Source organism: Eleutherodactylus coqui, unplaced genomic scaffold (assembly GCF_035609145.1).
Source record: "Eleutherodactylus coqui strain aEleCoq1 unplaced genomic scaffold, aEleCoq1.hap1 HAP1_SCAFFOLD_120, whole genome shotgun sequence".
Lineage (NCBI taxonomy): Eukaryota > Metazoa > Chordata > Amphibia > Anura > Eleutherodactylidae > Eleutherodactylus > Eleutherodactylus coqui.
Window position 1 is genome coordinate 322,836 of NW_027102320.1, and position 19,347 is coordinate 342,182.

General features: G+C 44.6%; 1 protein-coding gene across 1 annotated transcript in view; it reads right to left on the bottom strand.

Moving 5' to 3' along the window:
* LOC136601743 (alcohol dehydrogenase 1-like) overlaps positions 1-19,347 on the bottom strand; it is a 33,627-nt gene that overhangs the window by 6,092 nt on the left and 8,188 nt on the right. Inside the window, exons 3-6 of the mRNA XM_066588845.1 lie at positions 9,877-10,018; positions 7,159-7,246; positions 4,615-4,834; positions 4,031-4,291 (exon numbers count right to left, since the gene is read on the bottom strand). Of these exons, the coding sequence (XP_066444942.1) occupies positions 4,031-4,291; positions 4,615-4,834; positions 7,159-7,246; positions 9,877-10,018 (711 nt within the window). The remainder of the gene's footprint in view (positions 1-4,030; positions 4,292-4,614; positions 4,835-7,158; positions 7,247-9,876; positions 10,019-19,347) is intronic.

The window sequence follows — 19,347 nt, forward strand, 5'->3', positions numbered from 1 at the left end:
ATAGAAAAAGAATTGCAGTCTAAACCATCCATTTCATTACATAACACACTTACAGAGATGAGAATTAAAGCTTGAAATATACTCATAGAAAAACATGAAAAAAACTTAAAAAGCTTAAAATCATCGTTTTACACAAGCAATAACAAATTCACCCGAATGATGGCTAATAGAGTAAAACAAAAAAGGAATAAAGATCCCCTATATTGTTGATCCAGTCTCTCATAGGAAAACTTCTAACCCATCGGAGATCGCCAAAATATTCAGAAACTTCTATGAAACCTTGTATAACCTAAATACCTAAGTACCTGCCCGCTCGTCTCTAAAGATTCGGGTGCCAGCAGAGGGCGGGGAGCGGCGGGGAGGAACAGAGTGGAGATCTTTCTCTCCCTCTCTCCTCCCCCCCCCCCCCGCTCCCTCCTGCTCACCGCCGCAACTCACCTGTCACCCGCGCCGGCAGCCTACTCTTTAGAGATGAGCGGGCAGCTACTCGAATAAGGCACTACTCGCTCGAGTAGTTTGCCTTATTGAGTATGCTCGCTCATCTCTACTCTATAAGGCCGGATTCACATGAGCATTGCGTATTGATGTGCTCAAGTGTAGGTTTTTATGGACTTTTTATGGGTTTTTTCTTTTGTTTTTTTTTTTACTATACTCTTTGCAAATCGCTTGCAATAAAACATGAAACACTGCTCTCAGCCATTGAAATGGTCAGTTAGTTTAATGACTTCTATAGGTTCTCTTTCTCTTTGCAAATGCGGAGGAAAACAGAACATACTGCATATTTTTTGGCACAACCAAAATGTGCACATCAAATACCCATTTAGTATTTTAATTTAGTTCAATGAAAGTTAAATTCTAATGAAGGTATTCAACCAGGGTCTTCCTAGCCCTTAGGCAATTTTGGTTTGATTATTGTTAATAATAATAAGCCCAATGTAACCGCTAAGGGTTCAGTCAGCTGGGCGCTTTTTGTTGCACATTTAGTTGCATAAAACAAACGCAAAATGCAGCGGGCATCACATTGTAAAATTTGCACTTGTGTGCTGGCAAAATTCGCACATAAAGTCGCTATCCCCTGCTGCGGCTGTTACAGCTGAAGCAAGGGATTCCTTGGATGTGAAACCCCTGGATGCTGTCACATCAAAGGGGCCGGTGTCAGCAGCAGCAGCAGCCCCATTGAGAACATACAGAGAAGATTGCGATCCTCTGGCACAGCTGTGACAGTATTGGTCGAGGATTACTTCATCTCCGCGGGGAGTCCCCTCAGCACTGTCACAGTGTTCAGTGACAAGGGGACTTCCTGCGGGGATGAAGAATTTCCCTGCCATAGCTATCACAGCTGTGGCACAGGAGCGCAATGTTTTCCCATAGCTTTCAATGGGGCTGGCACTTCTGCAGCCCTTTCCCTGCAGGGTTTTTTAGAGAAGGGCTTTAAATATAAACCCTTCCCTGAAAATCATTCCTAGGTGGTGTAAAAAATAAAAAAATACTCACCTCTCCTCCACTGTGGGGTCAGGCGCATCTAGCCACTTGGTCCCCTTGAACTGCTCTGAAGTTCTATCAGCAGGCGGGGATTTATTATCCCTGCCTACTGAAAGGGCTGTGTCTGACTGGCTGAGCGCTCAGCCAATCCCAGGCAGTGCTCAGCCATTCACTGAATGACAGCTGAGCACTGTGCGCAGTTAGGTGCGTTCTGCGAATCACTGCTATATTTTTTACAGGTGCGAATCTCATTCGCATGTAAAAAACACACGTGACCCCTTTCATTCAAAAGCATTGGTTTTTAAAGATGCGAATCGCAATCACACCTAACATACCTTTTTAAAAAATGGTCATCTGACTGAGCACTTTTTGTATACTTTATAGACAAGTGAACAATATAACCAATGACTTAAGAATGAGCAGGGTCAGGACATCAAAGGCTGCAGAGACTTTGGAATAGCATGAGGCCGTAATTTATAAGAAAAAAAAGGGGAGGGGAGGGGAGGAAGAGAGCCAGTGCTTCGAAAGTGACAAGGCATTCCGGTTTATTGCAGGAAGGTTTTCAATATGATCCTCACAAGGACTACAATCAACATACAAATGTTGTTAGGAGATGATTGGACCAAATAGGTAGTTAGTAGTTACTGTCACGCCAAGAAATTTAAAGAGACTCTGTCACCTACTTTTAGCTTTACAGGCAAAGCTTATGGGCTAAAAGTAGGTTACCTGTTGAGTCTGGGGATGTAGTGTTATATTTACCTCCCCTATTGTTCTCCCAGTGTAGTTTGCCCATTATAAAATTAAAACATGCAGACTGCTTAGCAGTGTTGCTTAAAACACTGCAGCGGCAGATTTCACCGCCAACAGTGGGGAAACGGCAGGGAAGGCAAGTATAACACTTACATTCCTGGGCTTAGTGGGTCACCTACTCTCAGCCTGACCTTAGCTTATAGGGCTAAAAGTAGATGACAGATTCCCCTTAAAGCTGAACATCCTATAATGTGCTATAGGAGTAGAAACCTTGGCAATGCTGGGTATATAAGCTTGTATAATATACACTCTGGGAAGTCCCGCCATGAAAGGAACACATGTGGCTGCAGGATGTCCTGAACATATCGCTGAGGTGTCATTGTCCCTCGTACCAATACTATGGATGGCCGACTGTCATATGCGATGCTTCCCAGACCATCACACCAGAAGTGCTCCGCTCCACAGCAAAGACAAGATTGAGGCGCTCACCCCTGAGCTCCAGACACAAATACGGCCATTGTCACTGTCCAAAATAAACCTGGATTCTTTGCTGAAGATAATGTGGTTCCACTTTGTTGCAGTCTAGTTTTGCCATGTATGACATCACTGCAAATGAAGGCAACAGCGGATAGGCGTCAAAGGCAGTACACATAATGGGTGCCGTGAGTCCAAATATCCTTCAGCCAAGTTCCTGGAAATGGTTCTGACAGACACAGGGACCTGTAACAGCAGTGCCACCTATCTCTGGATGGCGGACAATGAAACATTTGGAGCTACTTGTGCTTGTCAGATGATCAGATAATCCTTTCTTTCTCTGTACGTGGTGTCCTGAGCACAGTTGCCTTGTGTAAGTGACCTCACACATCCACTGGTCCCAATACCTCCTAACAGTCTGGTCAGAACGGCTCAGGTAGCAGCCAATTCATTGATATGACCATCCAGCTTCTCACATTCCAATAATGCCCCCCTCTCAAACTCTGGTAACTGGTCAGAATCTCATCGATTGCATCATGGAGATGTCTAGTGGCCAACAAGATCTACACAAGCGGAAAAAGAAGTCACTACTTGCAAGTAGCCTCTGAGAGCCTCTTTACAAAATGAGGGTGAAAGCACTTTTAGGGCCTCAGGTGGCAAAACCGTTTATCTAATCATGCCACAACTCAATATCTGTCTGACATGAATTTGCATGCAGGGTTTTGCAGAAAAATTACAACTACTTCTAGGTGTTTGATTTCTAATTTTAAAAAAAGTAGATGCCATCCCATAACAATCCATAGTTTTGCACAGAATGAGTAGTTTTGGTTCACGAATACTGATGCAAAAAAATGAACAGAAGGTTGCTATGAAAGAGGTCCTAATTAGAGATGAGCGAGCATACTCGCTAAGGCTAACTACTCAAGCGAGTAGTGCCTTAGCAGAGTATCCTTCCGCTCGTCTGTAAAGATTCGGCTGCCGGCGCGGGTGACAGGTGAGTTGCGGCGGTGAGCAGGTGGGAGCGTGGGGGGAGAGAGGGAGAGAGAGATCTCCCCTCCGTTCCTCCCCGCTCTCCCCCACCGCTCCCTGCCCCCCGCCGGGCCCTAAATCTTTAGAGAAGAGAGGGGGAGGATACTCAGCTAAGGCACTACTTGCTCGAGTAGTTAGCCTTAGCAAGTATACTCGCTCATCTCTAGTCCTAATCCTATAACATGGTAATGAATACCCACGATAAAATAATAATGATAAACCAAATAGATATAGCATATTTGTAATACCATGAATAAATTAACATCTAAATACATCCACATTTTAGTCTACATACCATGACATCTGTACTTCCGAAGCACTCAAAGGAATAATGTACTCCGTCCCCTGTCATTTCCATTATCACCTTCTCTATCGGCTTGTTGTAGTCTTTAGGGTTGATGCACTCAGTAGCACCAAAAACCATTGCCTTTTCAAACTTGTTCCTGTTTATATCTATGGCTATTATTCTTGAAGCTCCAGATAATTTGCAGCCTATGATGGTTGACAGCCCAATGGCTCCTAAACCAAATACGGCACAAGTAGAACCAGGCTCTACCTACATAGAAACAAGACAATTAGATTCAACTATCATTTGCTACCTTGTTCTTTTGCCAACTCATTGCTGGTATATATTTACATGATTACTTTGAGCTAAAAAGAAAGAAAAATAGTAGGCATAAATTTGGCATTGTCTTAGTTGCACTCCTTTTCTAGTTTTTTTTTTAAATTGTTGAAATAGGCATAAAGTGGGTTTAACAAACCTTATGACAAGATTCAAGGTGGGAGATAAATATTGCATAAAAACAGTAACCCCTTAGAGATGGAGCTACTGTTGTACTGATTGTATAATATGCAATAAAGACACAACTAATGTCTCACCTTGGCCGTATTGACTGCTGCTCCATATCCAGTGGGAAATCCACAACCAAAAAGACAGGCTTTGTCCAGTGGTGCTCGGTCATCAATCTTTGCAACAGCATCGATGGGCACCACAGTATATTCTGAAAAAGTACTTGTCCATAAGAAGTGATACACAGTCTTCCCCTTACATGAGAACCTTGTTGTTTTATCAGGCATTACATTTTGGGCTTCACTAATGCTGAAAAACAAACGGAGAAGAGAAATAAAATGCATATGATTCTGCTAGTTAACACTCCAGTTGTTCCATGTGAAGGGATCTCTGCCAATAGGATATTTTTGATAGCGAAAATCAAATATCCACATATATACTATAAATTTTACATTGTTTATATAGAGCAAACATAAGAAAAGATTGTCATTTTAATGGATACTTTTTTTGCTGTATCGAGTAATGTAGAATGATACTATGATATGCCTTTAAAAATATATATGCTTTAGTATAAAATATTTTTGAAATGACAGTTAAGGGTAGACCTATACAGATGCATAGTATCCAGTTGCATACTTCTTTTTCATACATTTGAGTTCAGGTTTTATATTAGCATGCGTCAACCCTTTGCCCAACATAAGTGGTCTTATAAATGATAGTTCAATGTTCCATAAGGATGTCCACAGGCAACTGACCTAAATCAACAAGTTATTAATACTAATAATGCTGCATAGGTCACTTCTGAAAAAAAAAATCCAATGATTTCTTAAAAGTATGTGTTTTTTTGTCATTAAATGTTACAATTAGGGCATAGGGACATCATGGGGGTCACTCATTTAAGTCCTCTTCTATGAGCCATAAAAGACAGCTTTGGATACTGGCTCCAACAATGTATTGCATTGGTGCCCATATATCTAGGTGGCTGCATGTCACACTACATTTCCTCACTGCATGTAAAATGAGCCGCTCAGAGCAACCATCAATCAGCATTATATCATCCTATAGGGCTGTTGTACAGACAACAACCTCTTCAGGGTGGCTTCACACGAGCGTGTTTTTGTGCGTGCAAACGCACGGACAAAAACACGCTTCTATTAGAGACAATGCATTCTCTATTGTGTGTTCACATGTCCATGCTTTATAGGTGTGTGCCTGCAAGGATCGGACACGCGTGCACCACAGGGAATGCACGCATTGTCTTCAATGGAGCCGTGGCTCCATTGAAGGCAATGGTCTGTCGGCAGCCCTGCATTGTTTTTCAGGGAAGGGCTTTACATATAAGCCCTTTCCTGAAAAACAAGAATTTTAGTGTAAAAAAAACAACTTACCTGTCCGCTGCTGCCGTGTCCCCACAGGGATGAAGAACACATCTGCCGCAAGCATCTGTGACTCATTCAGCAAAGGAATTCTAAATCCCCGCTGGGATGAAGAACACATCTGCTGCATGTGGCAGATGTTTCCTTCATCCCCGCAAGGAATAAGAATTCCAATGTCACATTTGTGACAGATGCGGCAAAGGAATTCTTGACCCCTGTGGGGAATAAAGAATTCCCTATCACAGCTGTCACAGATGACAGCTGCGGTACGGGATACAGCTGCCGGCATCCTGAAAAATGTTTTTCAGGGAATAGGTTTAAATATAAGCCCTTCCCTGAAAAGCAAGTAAAAATAATAAACACCACATACTCACCTTCCTTCAGCTGCCAGGGCTCAGTTGTGCCCTCTCAGCGCTGTCCCCGGCTCTCCAATACAATTCTTTCAGCAGGTGGGGATTAAAAAAATCCCCACCTGCTAAAAGAGCTGCTTCTGATTGGCTGAGTTGCTCAGCCAATCAAAGGCAGCTCTCGCCTGTCATTCATTCAGTGAGAGTTGCCTGTGATTGGCTAGGGTGCTCAGCCAATCAGAAGCAGCTGTCTGTGTTTCCTTCATCCCCCCAAGGAAAAATAATTCACTGCTACACCTGCCACATCTGTGACAAATGCAGCAAAGGAATTCTTCACCCCTGTGGGGAATGAAGAATTTCCTACCACAGCTATCCCCCTTCTCAAGCATAGTCTGTGAGTAGGTCTTCCCTTGCCTCATATATTCTTTGGCAGCTCTCCTCAATACAGTCAGTACTTTCTTTTTAGACAATAACCTTCCAACGAAGCCTATTAAACCATGTATAGCTGAGCTCAGCGCTGCACTCTAAGACGTTCTCCCGACAGGTAGAACAGGAAAGGGGTATTCTCCGGCCGCACTGATCCATTTTATGATGGAACCAAACAATGCCGAACAGACCGGATTGACTATAATGGGGTCTGTTTAATTTCCGCTCAGCTGCCCGGAATTTTACTGGAAGAAAAGCCACTGCATACAGTGCTATTTCTTCTGGTATTCTGTGCCGAATCTGCGATCAAACCTCCGAACGGGATGTTCCAGTGCAGATGTGAACCCAGCCTTACATTTAATAAAAAAACTAAATAGTTTATTATAACCTCCCCAACAAAGAGACAGGCAGAAGTGGCAAATATTTGGGCACTGATGGGCAGAATAAAGTTGAAGGCCAAAGTCTATTCACCAAAAATACTCACTGTGTTTTTAGACAGCAGTTGGTGTTCGGACTAAGACAAGAGCTGCACTTTCCACACTGAGGGATACATAGTGGGATTACTTTGTCCCCTTGGGAAAACAGAAAGAATTATGATCACTTACTATAATGTCCCTTTATTGTAGATTTTGAATGTTTCTCATGTAAATGTATTTGGCACATAACTCAGTTGCCTTAAGTCCCTTTTTAACCTCTTAGTAACATAACTAATTTTAGCCTTAAGAACCAGTAAATCATTTCTCCTTTTGCATTCCATTGGTCATAACATTTATTTTTTATTTTTTTCATCAGTATAACCGTATGAGACCTTTTAATTTGTTGGATGAGTTCTAGTTTTTATAGGAAGCAATTTCAGCTAATATATTGAATAATGTTTACTGACTTTTTCGCAGAGGGCAATGGTAGAAGAAAAAGCTATTTTGTTTCTGCGTTCATCATGTGCTATAAACATTATCCACTTTATTCTACTGGTCTTGTTATCATAACTGTTTCCTTTCTCTCGGACCTCTCACCCCTCTAATGGCTGTTGTGTTTGGAAAGCAGCCTTCTTCTCCAAGCGATAGAGAGACTGGAAATTACCTCTCATCACACACTGATTGACTGGTACATGAGCGGCAGACAGATAAGCACTTACTGTTCTAAGAAAATTATTATAATGAAGTTTAATAAACACAGTGTGCAGCTATTGTTTAAGTTCTAACATTGACTTGCAAGAATGCTACTTTCTAATAGGTGGCGGTGTAAAGGCACTGTTCCATCTTCCCATTTGCTATTTGGACTTGTGGTAGCTCGCCCTTACTATCATCTAATGTAAGTGTATGTATATATGTATCTGTAGTTGTGTATGTATATAACTGAGTATACGTAAACTGCTGAGTAAGTACCTGCGTTGTACTGTTTGTATGTGTACATAAGTTTGGTTGTGTAATGTCCCATGTATCATTTATCATTTACCGTTGAGTAAATTGTTAAGAGAGAGTGTTGCTGTAATTGTCTTTATAAAGCAGTGTAACCACCAAGCTATTTGTCTGTGTAAGGCTGCTTTCAGACAAGAGCATATTGAATGCCGTTTTCACAGCTGACTAATATACGCTTTCATCTGGGGCATAGAAGCTTGTGAACGGGTGCACAAATCTAACATTTGTGTGCCCGTTCACACGGAGTAGGGTCCAGTGCATATGCACCGAGCTCACCATGCTATTGCAAATTTTCCCTCCCTCCCCATCGCAGGCTCACCTGTCTTCTCTTTCCCGCTCGTTCTTTGCAATGGGAGGGGGCGGAGCTAAGCACTGGCCTGTCCCGCCTCATCCCATTGATGGCTATAGACAAGAGGCAGGAAGAGGGCAGGAGCTAAGCTCCGACCACGTCCCACCCCTTGTCCACAGCCAGCAATGGCCCCCACCACGCCCGCTCCCATTGCAGAGATCCAGCGGGGTGGAGAAGAATGGTGAGCCTGCACGGGGGGAGGAGAGCAGAGGGAGTTTAGACAAGCTGCTAAACTTCTCCACCTGCGGCTGCTGCCATGGGCTCCCACAGGAGCCCATGCAGCGGGCAACGTATTCCAGCCCAAAAGAGAGTTCCAGGACTATCTTTTAGGCCCGACGTAAAAATGTCTGGCGCTATATTGGGCTAGCCGAGCGCTTTTACATCTCAGGAATACGGCCATAGAATCCAATGCATCAGACCGGCCGGCTGATATGCGCTCGTGTGAAAGAAGCCTTAAGGAGTGTAACTATTAAGCCTGTTGTCCTCATTAATAAACCAATGCATACCGTTCTGCACCATCCTCAGAGTCACACACTGATTTAAAATCTGTAAGTACAAGCCTGATTGATCATAATTAGAGATGAGCGAACGTACTCGTAATGAGTACTTACGCACCCGAGTACCGCCATTTTCAAGTACTTCAGTACTCGGGCGTAAAGATTCGGGGGGCGCCGGGGCGCCGGGGAGAGGCGCGGCGGTGCGGGGGGTAGCAGCGGGGAACAGGGGGGAGCCCTCTCTCTCTCCCTCTCCCCCCCACTCCCCACTGCTACCCCCCGTGCCGCCACGGCGCCCCCCGAATCTTTACGCGCGAGTACCGCTGTACTCGAAAATGGCGGTGCTCGGGTGCGCAAGTACTCGTAATGAGTACGTTCGCTCATCTCTAATCATAATAGGATCTGTTCAGTTTCCATCATGCAGGGAGACATTTTCCTGGATGAAATAACACAGCATGCTGCGATATTTCATTTAGGATTCCATACCAGATCTGTGCTGGTGTCTCCGAACAGAGCCTCTGATTCAGATGTGAACTTTGCCTAATAAAATCCTTTAAACAAATAGCATCTAGGATAAGCCATAGCTCTCTATTAAATCAACACAATGTGTTTCTGAAGTTGGCAGGGCAGACTCCCATTGATATCCTGCCACCCAAGGATCCCCATGAAGAACCTTATTATGGCTCTATGCATTACATGATCATCTGCTGAGCAAACATGCCACAGATTGCCAAGAAACTGTGCAAACATGGATGTGCTGATAACAATGGAACTGTATGTACCTGGATGATTGTTTGGGCACATGCCATAGTGCTAATTGCTCCATGTAAAAGGAACTGAACAACTTGTAAAAACATTGATCATTCTTCTGTGATAGTATTTTTACATTGACAGATTTTCTTTACCAAGATGAGGACTGAAATGCTTATTCTTAGTCATACCTGGTTTTAGTTCGGTCACTTGTTCGCCAACACTTTCAACCACTCCAGCTCCTTCATGGCCAAGAATAACTGGGAAATTTATATTTTCCATATCTCCATGCAACACGTGATCATCTGTTCGACAGATTCCTGAACTTACTATCTGCATGCAGTAAAAATAACCTTCAGATAGAACTATAACATACAGGGCTGCCACACACCAGCGCATTTACAGCCAGAAAATCTTTGCGCTGAATGTGCGGCGACTAGAACCCATCAAATTAAATGGATTCCTTCACATGCATTTTTTTTCCCGCATGTATTTCGAGTGCGGGAAAAAACACAACATTATCTATTTTTGTGTGCAATAGTTGCTAGCTGACATTCACATAAATTTTTAGCTCATCGGCATGTAATATATGTGCAATAATAAGCTTAACACATCTCATGCGAACTTCACCACACTATTTGAACTGAATTTTTTCCACTTAAGTGAAACTATGGGAACTGAGGGATTAAACCCTGCTCTTTCTAATGGGGCAAAGCTAAATTAAATGTCCTTTTTGAGTTACAAGTGTTTAAAAAATTGTAAAATTTGCAAATATTATTTTTTTTGACCAATATAAGTATGCAAGCAAAAAAAAAGAAACCAGTGTAACAGTGCTTTGGTTGGCACTTGTACTACTTACTGGCCAAATTCCAGCTTATTTAAGTTATTTGTTAATAAGTAGAGATGAGCGAGCATACTCATCCGAGCTTGATGCTCCTTCGAGTATTAGGGTGCTCGAGATGCTCGTTACTCGAGACGAGCACCACGCGGTACTCGTCTCGATTAAACGACCACTGACCATTGAATTCAATGGAGCCGGCAATACAGCCGGCTCCATTGAAAGCAATGGGCTGCCGGCGAGCGCGGGATGAATTTTCGGGAAGGGCTTAAAAATATAAGCCCTTACCTGAAAATCATCCTAAGATGTGTAAAAATAAAAATAAAAATTTATGTCAGCATAAAGATCGTTCTCCTCTGCCACAGCTGTAACAGCTGTGGCAGAGAAGAACGATGTTAGCCCATTGAATTCAATGGAGCCGGCAATATAGCTGGCTCCATTGAAAGCAATGGGCTGCCGGCGAGCGCGGGATGAATTTTCGGAAAGGGCTTAAAAATATAAGCCCTTACCTGAAAATCATCCTAAGATGTGTAAAAAAAAAAAAAAAAATTTATGTCAGCATAAAGAACGTTCTCCTCTGTCACAGCTGTAACAGCTGTGGCAGAGAAGAACGATGTTAGCCCATTGAATTCAATGGAGCCAGCAATATAGCCGGCTCCATTGAAAGCAATGGGCTGCCGGCAAGCGCAGGATGAATTTTCGGGAAGGGCTTAAAAATATAAGCCCTTACCTGAAAATCATCCTTGAGGGTGCGTTCAGACGAGTGTGTTTTGGTGCGTGCATATTCACGCACAAAAACACGCTTGAATTTACAACACTGCATTCCCTATGGTGTGTGCACATGTCCATACTTTGCAGGTGCGTGCCTGCAAAGATAGGACATGCGTGCACCATAGGGAATGCACGCATTGCTTTCAATGGAGCCGCGGCTGCTGCCAGCGGCTCCATTGAAAACAATGGCCTGCTGGCTCCCTGCATTCCTTTTCAGGGAAGGACTTTACATATAAGCCCTTCCCTGAAAAAGAAAGATTTTAGTGTAAAAAAGAATAAAAATGCAGGCATTCTCTTCAATGGAGCCGCTGCTGCTGCCACCGGCGACTCCATTGAAGACAATGGTCTGCTGGCACACCTGAATTCTTTTTCAGGGAAGGGCTTTACATATAAGTGATTTAAAAAACAAAAAAAATAGACACCTCCCTTCAGCTGCCGGGGCACAGCCGCATCTTCTCCTGCTGTCCCCTGCACTGTGGTGCTGAACTGCTGATCTATCACCAGCCGGGGATTTAAAATCCCCGCCTGTTGAAAGAGCTGAATGTGATTGGCTGAGGTGCTCAGCCAATCACAGGCAGCTCTCCCCGAATGAATGACAGGTGAGAGCTGCCTGTGATTGGCTGAGCACCTCAGCCAATTACATTCAGCTCTTTCAGCAGGCGGGGATTTTAAATCCCCGGTTGGTGATAGATCAGCAGTTCAGCAACACAGTGCAGGCGACAGCAGGAGAAGACGCAGCTGTACCCTGGCAGCTGAAGGGAGGTGATTACCTATTTTTATTTTATTTTTTTTACTATTTTAAAAGGCTTTTCAGGGAAGGGCTTATAAAGCCCTTCCCTGCAAAGCCACTAACAGCTGCCGGGGCTCAGCTGGGACTTCTGCCGCTGTCCCCGGCTCTGTAGTGCTGCTGATAGCTCAGAACTACAGAGCCTGGGAAAGCGCTAGATGTCGCGGCTGAGCCCCGGCAACTGAAGAGAGGTGAGAATTGTTTTTTTTTTTTTTTTGCACTAATTTAAATGGCTTTTCAGGGAAGGGCTTATGAAGCCCTTCCCTGAAAAGCCATTGACAGGATGCCGGCAGCATGTGTGACAGCTGCGGTTGAGAACTGAAGAATTCCTTTTGCTGCATCTGCCACAGATGTGGCGGATGTAGCAGCAGGGAATTCTTTTAACTAGCGGGGGTGAAGGATACATCTGCCGCATGCGGCAGATGTGTTCTTCATGCCGGCAGGGGTCACAGCAGCGGCGGAGAGGTACGTTTTTTTTGTACTCTTTTTTTGTTTTGCACTAACATGTTTGTTTTTCAGGGAAGGGCTTATATTTTTAGGCCCTTCCCGAAAATTCATCCCGCGCTCGCTGGCAGCCCATTGCTTTCAATGGAGCCGGCTGTCCTGCCGGCTCCATTGAATTCAATGGGCTAACATCATTCTCTGCCACAGCTGTTACAGCTGTGGCAGAGGAGAACGATCTTAATGCTGACATAATTTTTTTTTTTTTTTTTTTACACATTTTAGGATGATTTTCAGGTAAGGGCTTATATTTTTAAGCCCTTCCCGAAAATTCATCCTGCACTCGCCGGCAGCCCATTGCTTTCAATGGAGCCGGCTGTATTGCCGGCTCCATTGAATTCAATGGGCTAACATCGTTCTTCTCTGCCACAGCTGTTACAGCTGTGGCAGAGGAGAACGATCTTTATGCTGACAGTGCGGGGGGCGGGGTCTCACTCTTACCACTATTGTGGCTTAATAGTGAGACCTCGGAGCCTGAAATGCAGCCCTGCATGTTGCTCCTCGTCTGCCCTATCCATTTCTGTGTTTTTTACATGACTTTAGTGATTTGCTAAGATTTTCACAAATGAAAATCTTAGCGGAGCACCAGTCATATACAAAAATGCTCGAGTCGCCCATTGACTTCAATGGGGTTCGTTACTGGAAACGAGCTCTTGAGCATCACTGAAAGTTCGACTCGAGTAACGAGCACTCGAGCATTTTGGTGCTCGCTCATCTCTATTAATAAGTTTTAGGTTCCTAATCTTATGGACATTTTTTTTGCAACATTTACCAGCTACTTTGGGCCTTATTACCATAACAATACTTAGGGAGCACTGCCTGTTAAAATTTGTAATTTTACACAAGTTGACCAGGTGGACAAAGTTTCAGTGAATTAGCTTGCCTACATCAAGAACAGTGGCAAACAAACTTGTATATTTTTTCGAGGTGGTCTGTTAATAAGGACAGATATTCTACAGAGAATATATTAGTGCTGGTGTGAAAGCTTGTATACTGGTGTTATATTAGAGGGACCTGAGAAAGAAGCTGCATCACGTTTATTTGCCTATATGAAACGTGGTCTATACATTGGGAGAGAGTATATTTCTGATACTGTCAACATATGTAGCAGCAAAGTAGACAGACAAAATATGCTTTGGTGTACAAATATTGCAGATCTCCGTTTGTGCCCTTTGACGTCTTTCAAAGTTGCCAGTTCAGCCACTACAAATTATTTACAGACCCTACGCAGCAGCAATTAGTCTGCACCAGTCAGCGACGATCATCCTCAAAATACTTCACCCCATGCCAAATTCCCTGCATCCCCAAAACAATCCACATGGATCAAACTGAGGAGCTGTTTGATCACGCAGTGTCATGGATATAAACTGGAAAGTTCAAACAACCAGAGGGAGAAGACAAAGACATTGAACACACTGATACCCAACTATTTTTTCCTCCGAAGAGGAAGATGAAGGTGAGTCAGTACACTTGGTCAACCCTCCACAGGCAATCTGTATCTAGGAGGATATAGAAATGGAGATGCTAGCTTCCGGTGAGTACTTTAACAGAGTCCACTCAGTAGGAGAATGAAGAGGAAGAGTTGGTGGTAAAGATTGAAGTACTCAATCTAACGTGGACAGGCAGGGAGAGTCATCATAGCAGTTCGCAGGGGGAGGAGGAAGAGGCGGTCATTGCATGGAAGAATTCTGACAAGGTACTAAGTAGGGTGTTGCAGAAAAACAAGAGGGCAGTGCCACCATCCTTAGATACTGCTAGTCACAGCAGCACCAAGGTCAGTCCAACAGCTGGTCTACTTATAGGGCTTGTGCAACCTGGGCATTCTTTGAAACTTCACATAATAACAGAAGACTGGTCAATCGTAAGATTTGCAGTAAGCGTTTAACATGCAGTAAGAATGTAAACAACCTTAACACAATCTATATGAACAGTTACATGAACTCCCATGCTATCTTGGAGAGCTCATCCTGGTCAGAGGGCAACCCTCATCTTTCTCCCTCTTCCACTCTTGTTGCTGTCGCTACCTCCATCAACCTCCCCGTTCATGTAGTAGACTCTGAGCACAGAGAGGCAGTTTTGCATACAGCAGTATCACGCCTACTACAGGTTTCTCCTCCACAATTGATGATCTGGCTGCAGGCTTCAGAGCCAGGAGTGGGAAATGCTTCGCTGACATTAACATTCACCTTAATTTTTTTGCCCAAAAATCTGTCTCTGCCCTTCATCGACATGCGAGTGATAAAGTGTCCCTGGCATTGAAAAATGTTGCCAGTAGCAGGGCGCACTTGACCACAGACACATGGTTCAGCAAGCATGGCTAGGGGAGTTACACATCCTTAATAGCATACCGGGTCAATGTTCTGCAGGTGGGGCATGAAACCAAAAGTAGTGGTCCAATTTCATGGTACCGCCAAGAGTTTTAGGAAAGTCATCCTTGTCTGTCCCCTACTCACCCTTCTCTTTATACAGTGTATGGAGATCAGTCACTTGATGCCTGTGGAGTGTCAGCAGATCAAAGTGGTGTGTGCCATGTTAGCCCACTTGACAAAGCGCCCAAAATAGTCAGTCGTGATGACACAATGATCAGTATGACCATCCCTGTTGTCTACCTGCTGGAACAGATGCTACAAGGCCTCTGGGACAATTACATGTTGTCACAGGAGGAAAAGGGGATACTAGTCTCCCAAATGTCTGGCCAGTCCACTATCACTCAACACCACAGGGAGGGTGGTGTTTTCTCCACTTATGGGAGAAATGTAGAGGAGGAAGAAGAAGTGGAGAGGTATAATATAGGCCCAGAGGCAAGGTAAGGGGCTACTTTCTTTCTATTCATCACTAATCCCAACTATTATAGATGGATGGCGGGATCACCCAAAGGATACTCTTAGGCCTGATTCTGAGGAATGTAGGCCATCACACTTTGAGGAATATGAGTGCTTTTATGCAACAGTGCTTGCAGAAGAACAGTTGCATAGACCACATCAAAACACCAGATCATTACTGGGTGGCCACCCTCCTTGAGCCCCGCTGCAAGGCCAAAATGACAAATCTCATTCTGTCAGTGGTGAGGGACCTCAAAATGCAGCAGTATCAGGACAGTCTGTTAAGCAGCTTGAGCACAGCATTTCCCCATGACAGGGGGGATGCATCTGCTGCAGCAGCACCATCACCGGTGACAGAGAAAGTCTAACAGAGCTGTGGCATAGTTTTTTTTCAGCCCATTACAACCTGCAGCAAAAGCACAGGGTAGGACTGGCAGTCACAGGCAGCACTTATCCATGATGGTCCACGAGCATGTCAGCTGCCGCATGGATGTACTCAGACATGGAGTTGGCCCCTTTGACCACTGGGTGTCTAAACTAGATGAGTGGTCAGAGTTTACACAACATGCTTTAAAGGTGCTTGCCTGCCACACTGCCAGTGTGCCATCAGAAAGGGTGTTCAGCATAGCTAGGAGTGTGATAACTGACAGACACATCTACCTGTCCACAGACAATGTGGATCACCTGACATTTATAAAAAGTGAACCAGGCATGGATATCATCTGACTTCTGCACCCCCCATGGCAGATTCCACTAATTAGTTGGCACACTGGCAATTTTTACCTACATACGACTGACCATAGATTTGTTATTAGAAACCAAATTATATACCAAGAACCTTGCATTATTTAATGTGGTTAGAGTATTGATTATAGGTATGTATACCTCTGATAGTAAATATATTTTGAGTGCTGTTGCAGTTTTTTGGTTTCTATTGTATGTTGCAGCTGTGCTTTAACGTGCACCCATAGATTTCTATTGGGAAATGCTGTCCTATTTTATCCTTTTTTCTACATAGATTTACATCAAAGGCCACACTGTGCTCTGAAGGTATTGTTGCTGCTGGTGGCAGAACTGCTTCTCCTGTTTCTGCCACGTTTTCACCTCCTTCTCCCAAAATGGACATTTTCTAAAGCACAAGAAACAGCTGTAGTTCTAGCTTTTCCTTGGACAAGGGCCATGCTTGGCTATTCTGTTCATCTGGTAGAATTTGTCAGTTGTAAAATTATGACATTCCTTTTAATACAAGCATCACATCTGCTGTCTACCTTGGCGCAATTTTTTATCTAGAAGACCCTGTGTCGGCCTTCTTTTGTTTTCAGTGACACCCTTGTGCTATGATTGACCCCTACACCACTGTACACTGTACAGGTTTCTGGGAAGAGCACAGTGTTTCCCAGATGTGTGGCTGTATTTCCATGCAATTTTGGCATCTTTGGTTGCATTGAGGACCTTTTGGAGGGCAAATTAGTGAACCTGATTTTTACTCCCATTGACCTTAATGAGACTCGTAATCAACTGTCCTAATTCATGATGATTTTCATTAAATCGGCCTGATACTAACACAAACTGAATTCTCCTTTAATTGCTCATTAATAATCTAAGTCAAGTCTGACAATTTCATTAATACTGAAGTTCCTTTACCTATATCTGACTACATCCTAAAGGCGGTAGGATTACCTACATCGTGTGGAATACTACATATGGTATAACACTATGTGATATCATGTTGCATCATGACAAATTCATATCAATAACACAGCTCTGATACATCATTACATTACATCAATTTCCTAAGGCAATAAAGACTAAACATTAGAGATGAGCGAGCACCAAAATGCTCGGGTGCTCATTACTCGGGATGAAAATTTTGCGATGCTCGAGGGTTCGTTTTGAATAACGAACCCCATTGAAGTCAATGGGCGACCCGAGCATTTCTGTATATCGCCGATGCTCGCTAAGGTTTCCAATTGTGAAAATCTGGGCATCTCAAGAAAGTGATGGGAACGACACAGCAACGGATAGGGCAAGCGAGGGGCTACATGTTGGGCTGCATCTCAAGTTCCCAGGTCCCACTATTAAGCCACAATAGCGGCAAGAGTGCCCCCCCCCCCTCCCAACAATTTTTACTTCTGAAAAGCCCTCATTAGCAATGCATACCTTAGCTAAGCACCACACTACCTCCAACAAAGCACAATCACTGCCTGCATGACACTCCGCTGCCACTGCATGGGTGGCTTCCTGGAACCCACCGGCGGTACATAAATATATCCCATTGCAGTGCCCAGCACAGCTGATGTAATGTCATGTTAAATGCAGGTGGACTTCGGCCCACACTGCATGCCCCAGTCAGACTGGGATTCTTTAGAAGTGGACACATGCAGTTACAACTCCGTGTGGACCGACAGCATGGGTGGGTCCCAGGAAGCCACCGGCGGTACATAAATATATCCCATTGCAGTGCCCAGCACAGCTGATGTAACGTCAGCTTTAATGCAGGTGGGCAAAAAATTAATTGGATTACACTGTAGGCGAGGGCCCCCAAAAATTGGTGTACCAACAGTACTAATGTACCTCAGAAAAATTGCCCATGTCCAACCAAGAGGGCAGGTGAAACCCATTAATCGCTTTAGTTAATGTGGCTTAATTTGTAACTAGGCCTGGAGGCAGCCCAGTTAAAATAAAAATTGGTTCAGGTGAAAGTTTCAACGCTTTAATGAGCATTGAAACATAAAAAAATTGTTTACAAAAATTATATGACTGAGCCTTGTGGGCCTAAGAAAAATTGCCCGTTCGGCGTGATTACGTGAGGTTTCAGGAGTAGGAGCAGGAGGAGGAGGATGAATAGAATACACAGATTGATGAAGCTAAAAGGTCCCCGTTTTTGATGGTGATAGAGAACAATGCTTCCATCCGCGGGTGCAGCCTACGTATTGTTTAGGTATCGCTGATGTCCGCTGGTGGAGAAGAGAAGTCTGGGGAAATCCAGGCTTTGTTTATCTTGATGAGTGTAAGCCTGTCGGCACTGTCGGTTGACAGGCGGGTACGCTTATCCGTGATGATTCCCCCAGCCTCACTAAACACCCTCTCTGACAAGACGCTAGCCGCAGGACAAGCAAGCACCTCCAGGGCATACAGCGTGAGTTCAGGCCACGTGTCCAGCTTCGACACCCAGTAGTTGTAGGGGGCAGAGGCGTCACGGAGGACAGTCGTGCGATCGGCTACGTACTCCCTCACCATCCTTTTACAGTGCTCCCGCCGACTCAGCCTTGACTGGGGAGCGGTGACACAGTCTTGCTGGGGAGCCAGAAAGCTGTCAAAGGCCTTAGAGAGTGTTACCCTGCCTTTGCTGTACATGCTGCCTGATCTCCGCGCCTGCCCTGCTACCTGGCCCTCGGAACTGCGCCTTCGGCCACTAGCGCTGTCGGATGGGAATTTTACCATCAGTTTGTCCGCCAGGGTTCTGTGGTGTAGCATCACTCTCGAACCCCTTTCCTCTTCGGGTATGAGAGTGGAAAGGTTCTCCTTATACTGTGGGTCGAGCAGTGTGTACACCCAGTAATCCGTAGTGGCCAGAATGCGTGTAACGCGAGGGTCACGAGAAAGGCATCCTAACATGAAGTCAGCCATGTGTGCCAGGGTACCTGTACGCAACACATGGCTGTCCTCACTAGGAAGATGACTTTCAGGATCCTCTTCCTCCTCCTCCTCCTCCGGCCATACACGCTGAAAGGATGACAGGCAAGCAGCATGGGTACCCTCAGCAGTGGGCCAAGCTGTCTCTTCCCCCTCCTCCTCATGCTCCTCCTCCTCCTCAACGCGCTGAGATATAGACAGGAGGGTGCTCTGACTATCCAGCGACATACTGTCTTCCCCCGCCTCCGTTTCCGAGCGCAAAGCGTCTGCCTTTATGCTTGCAGGGAACTTCTCAAGAGGCATAGCA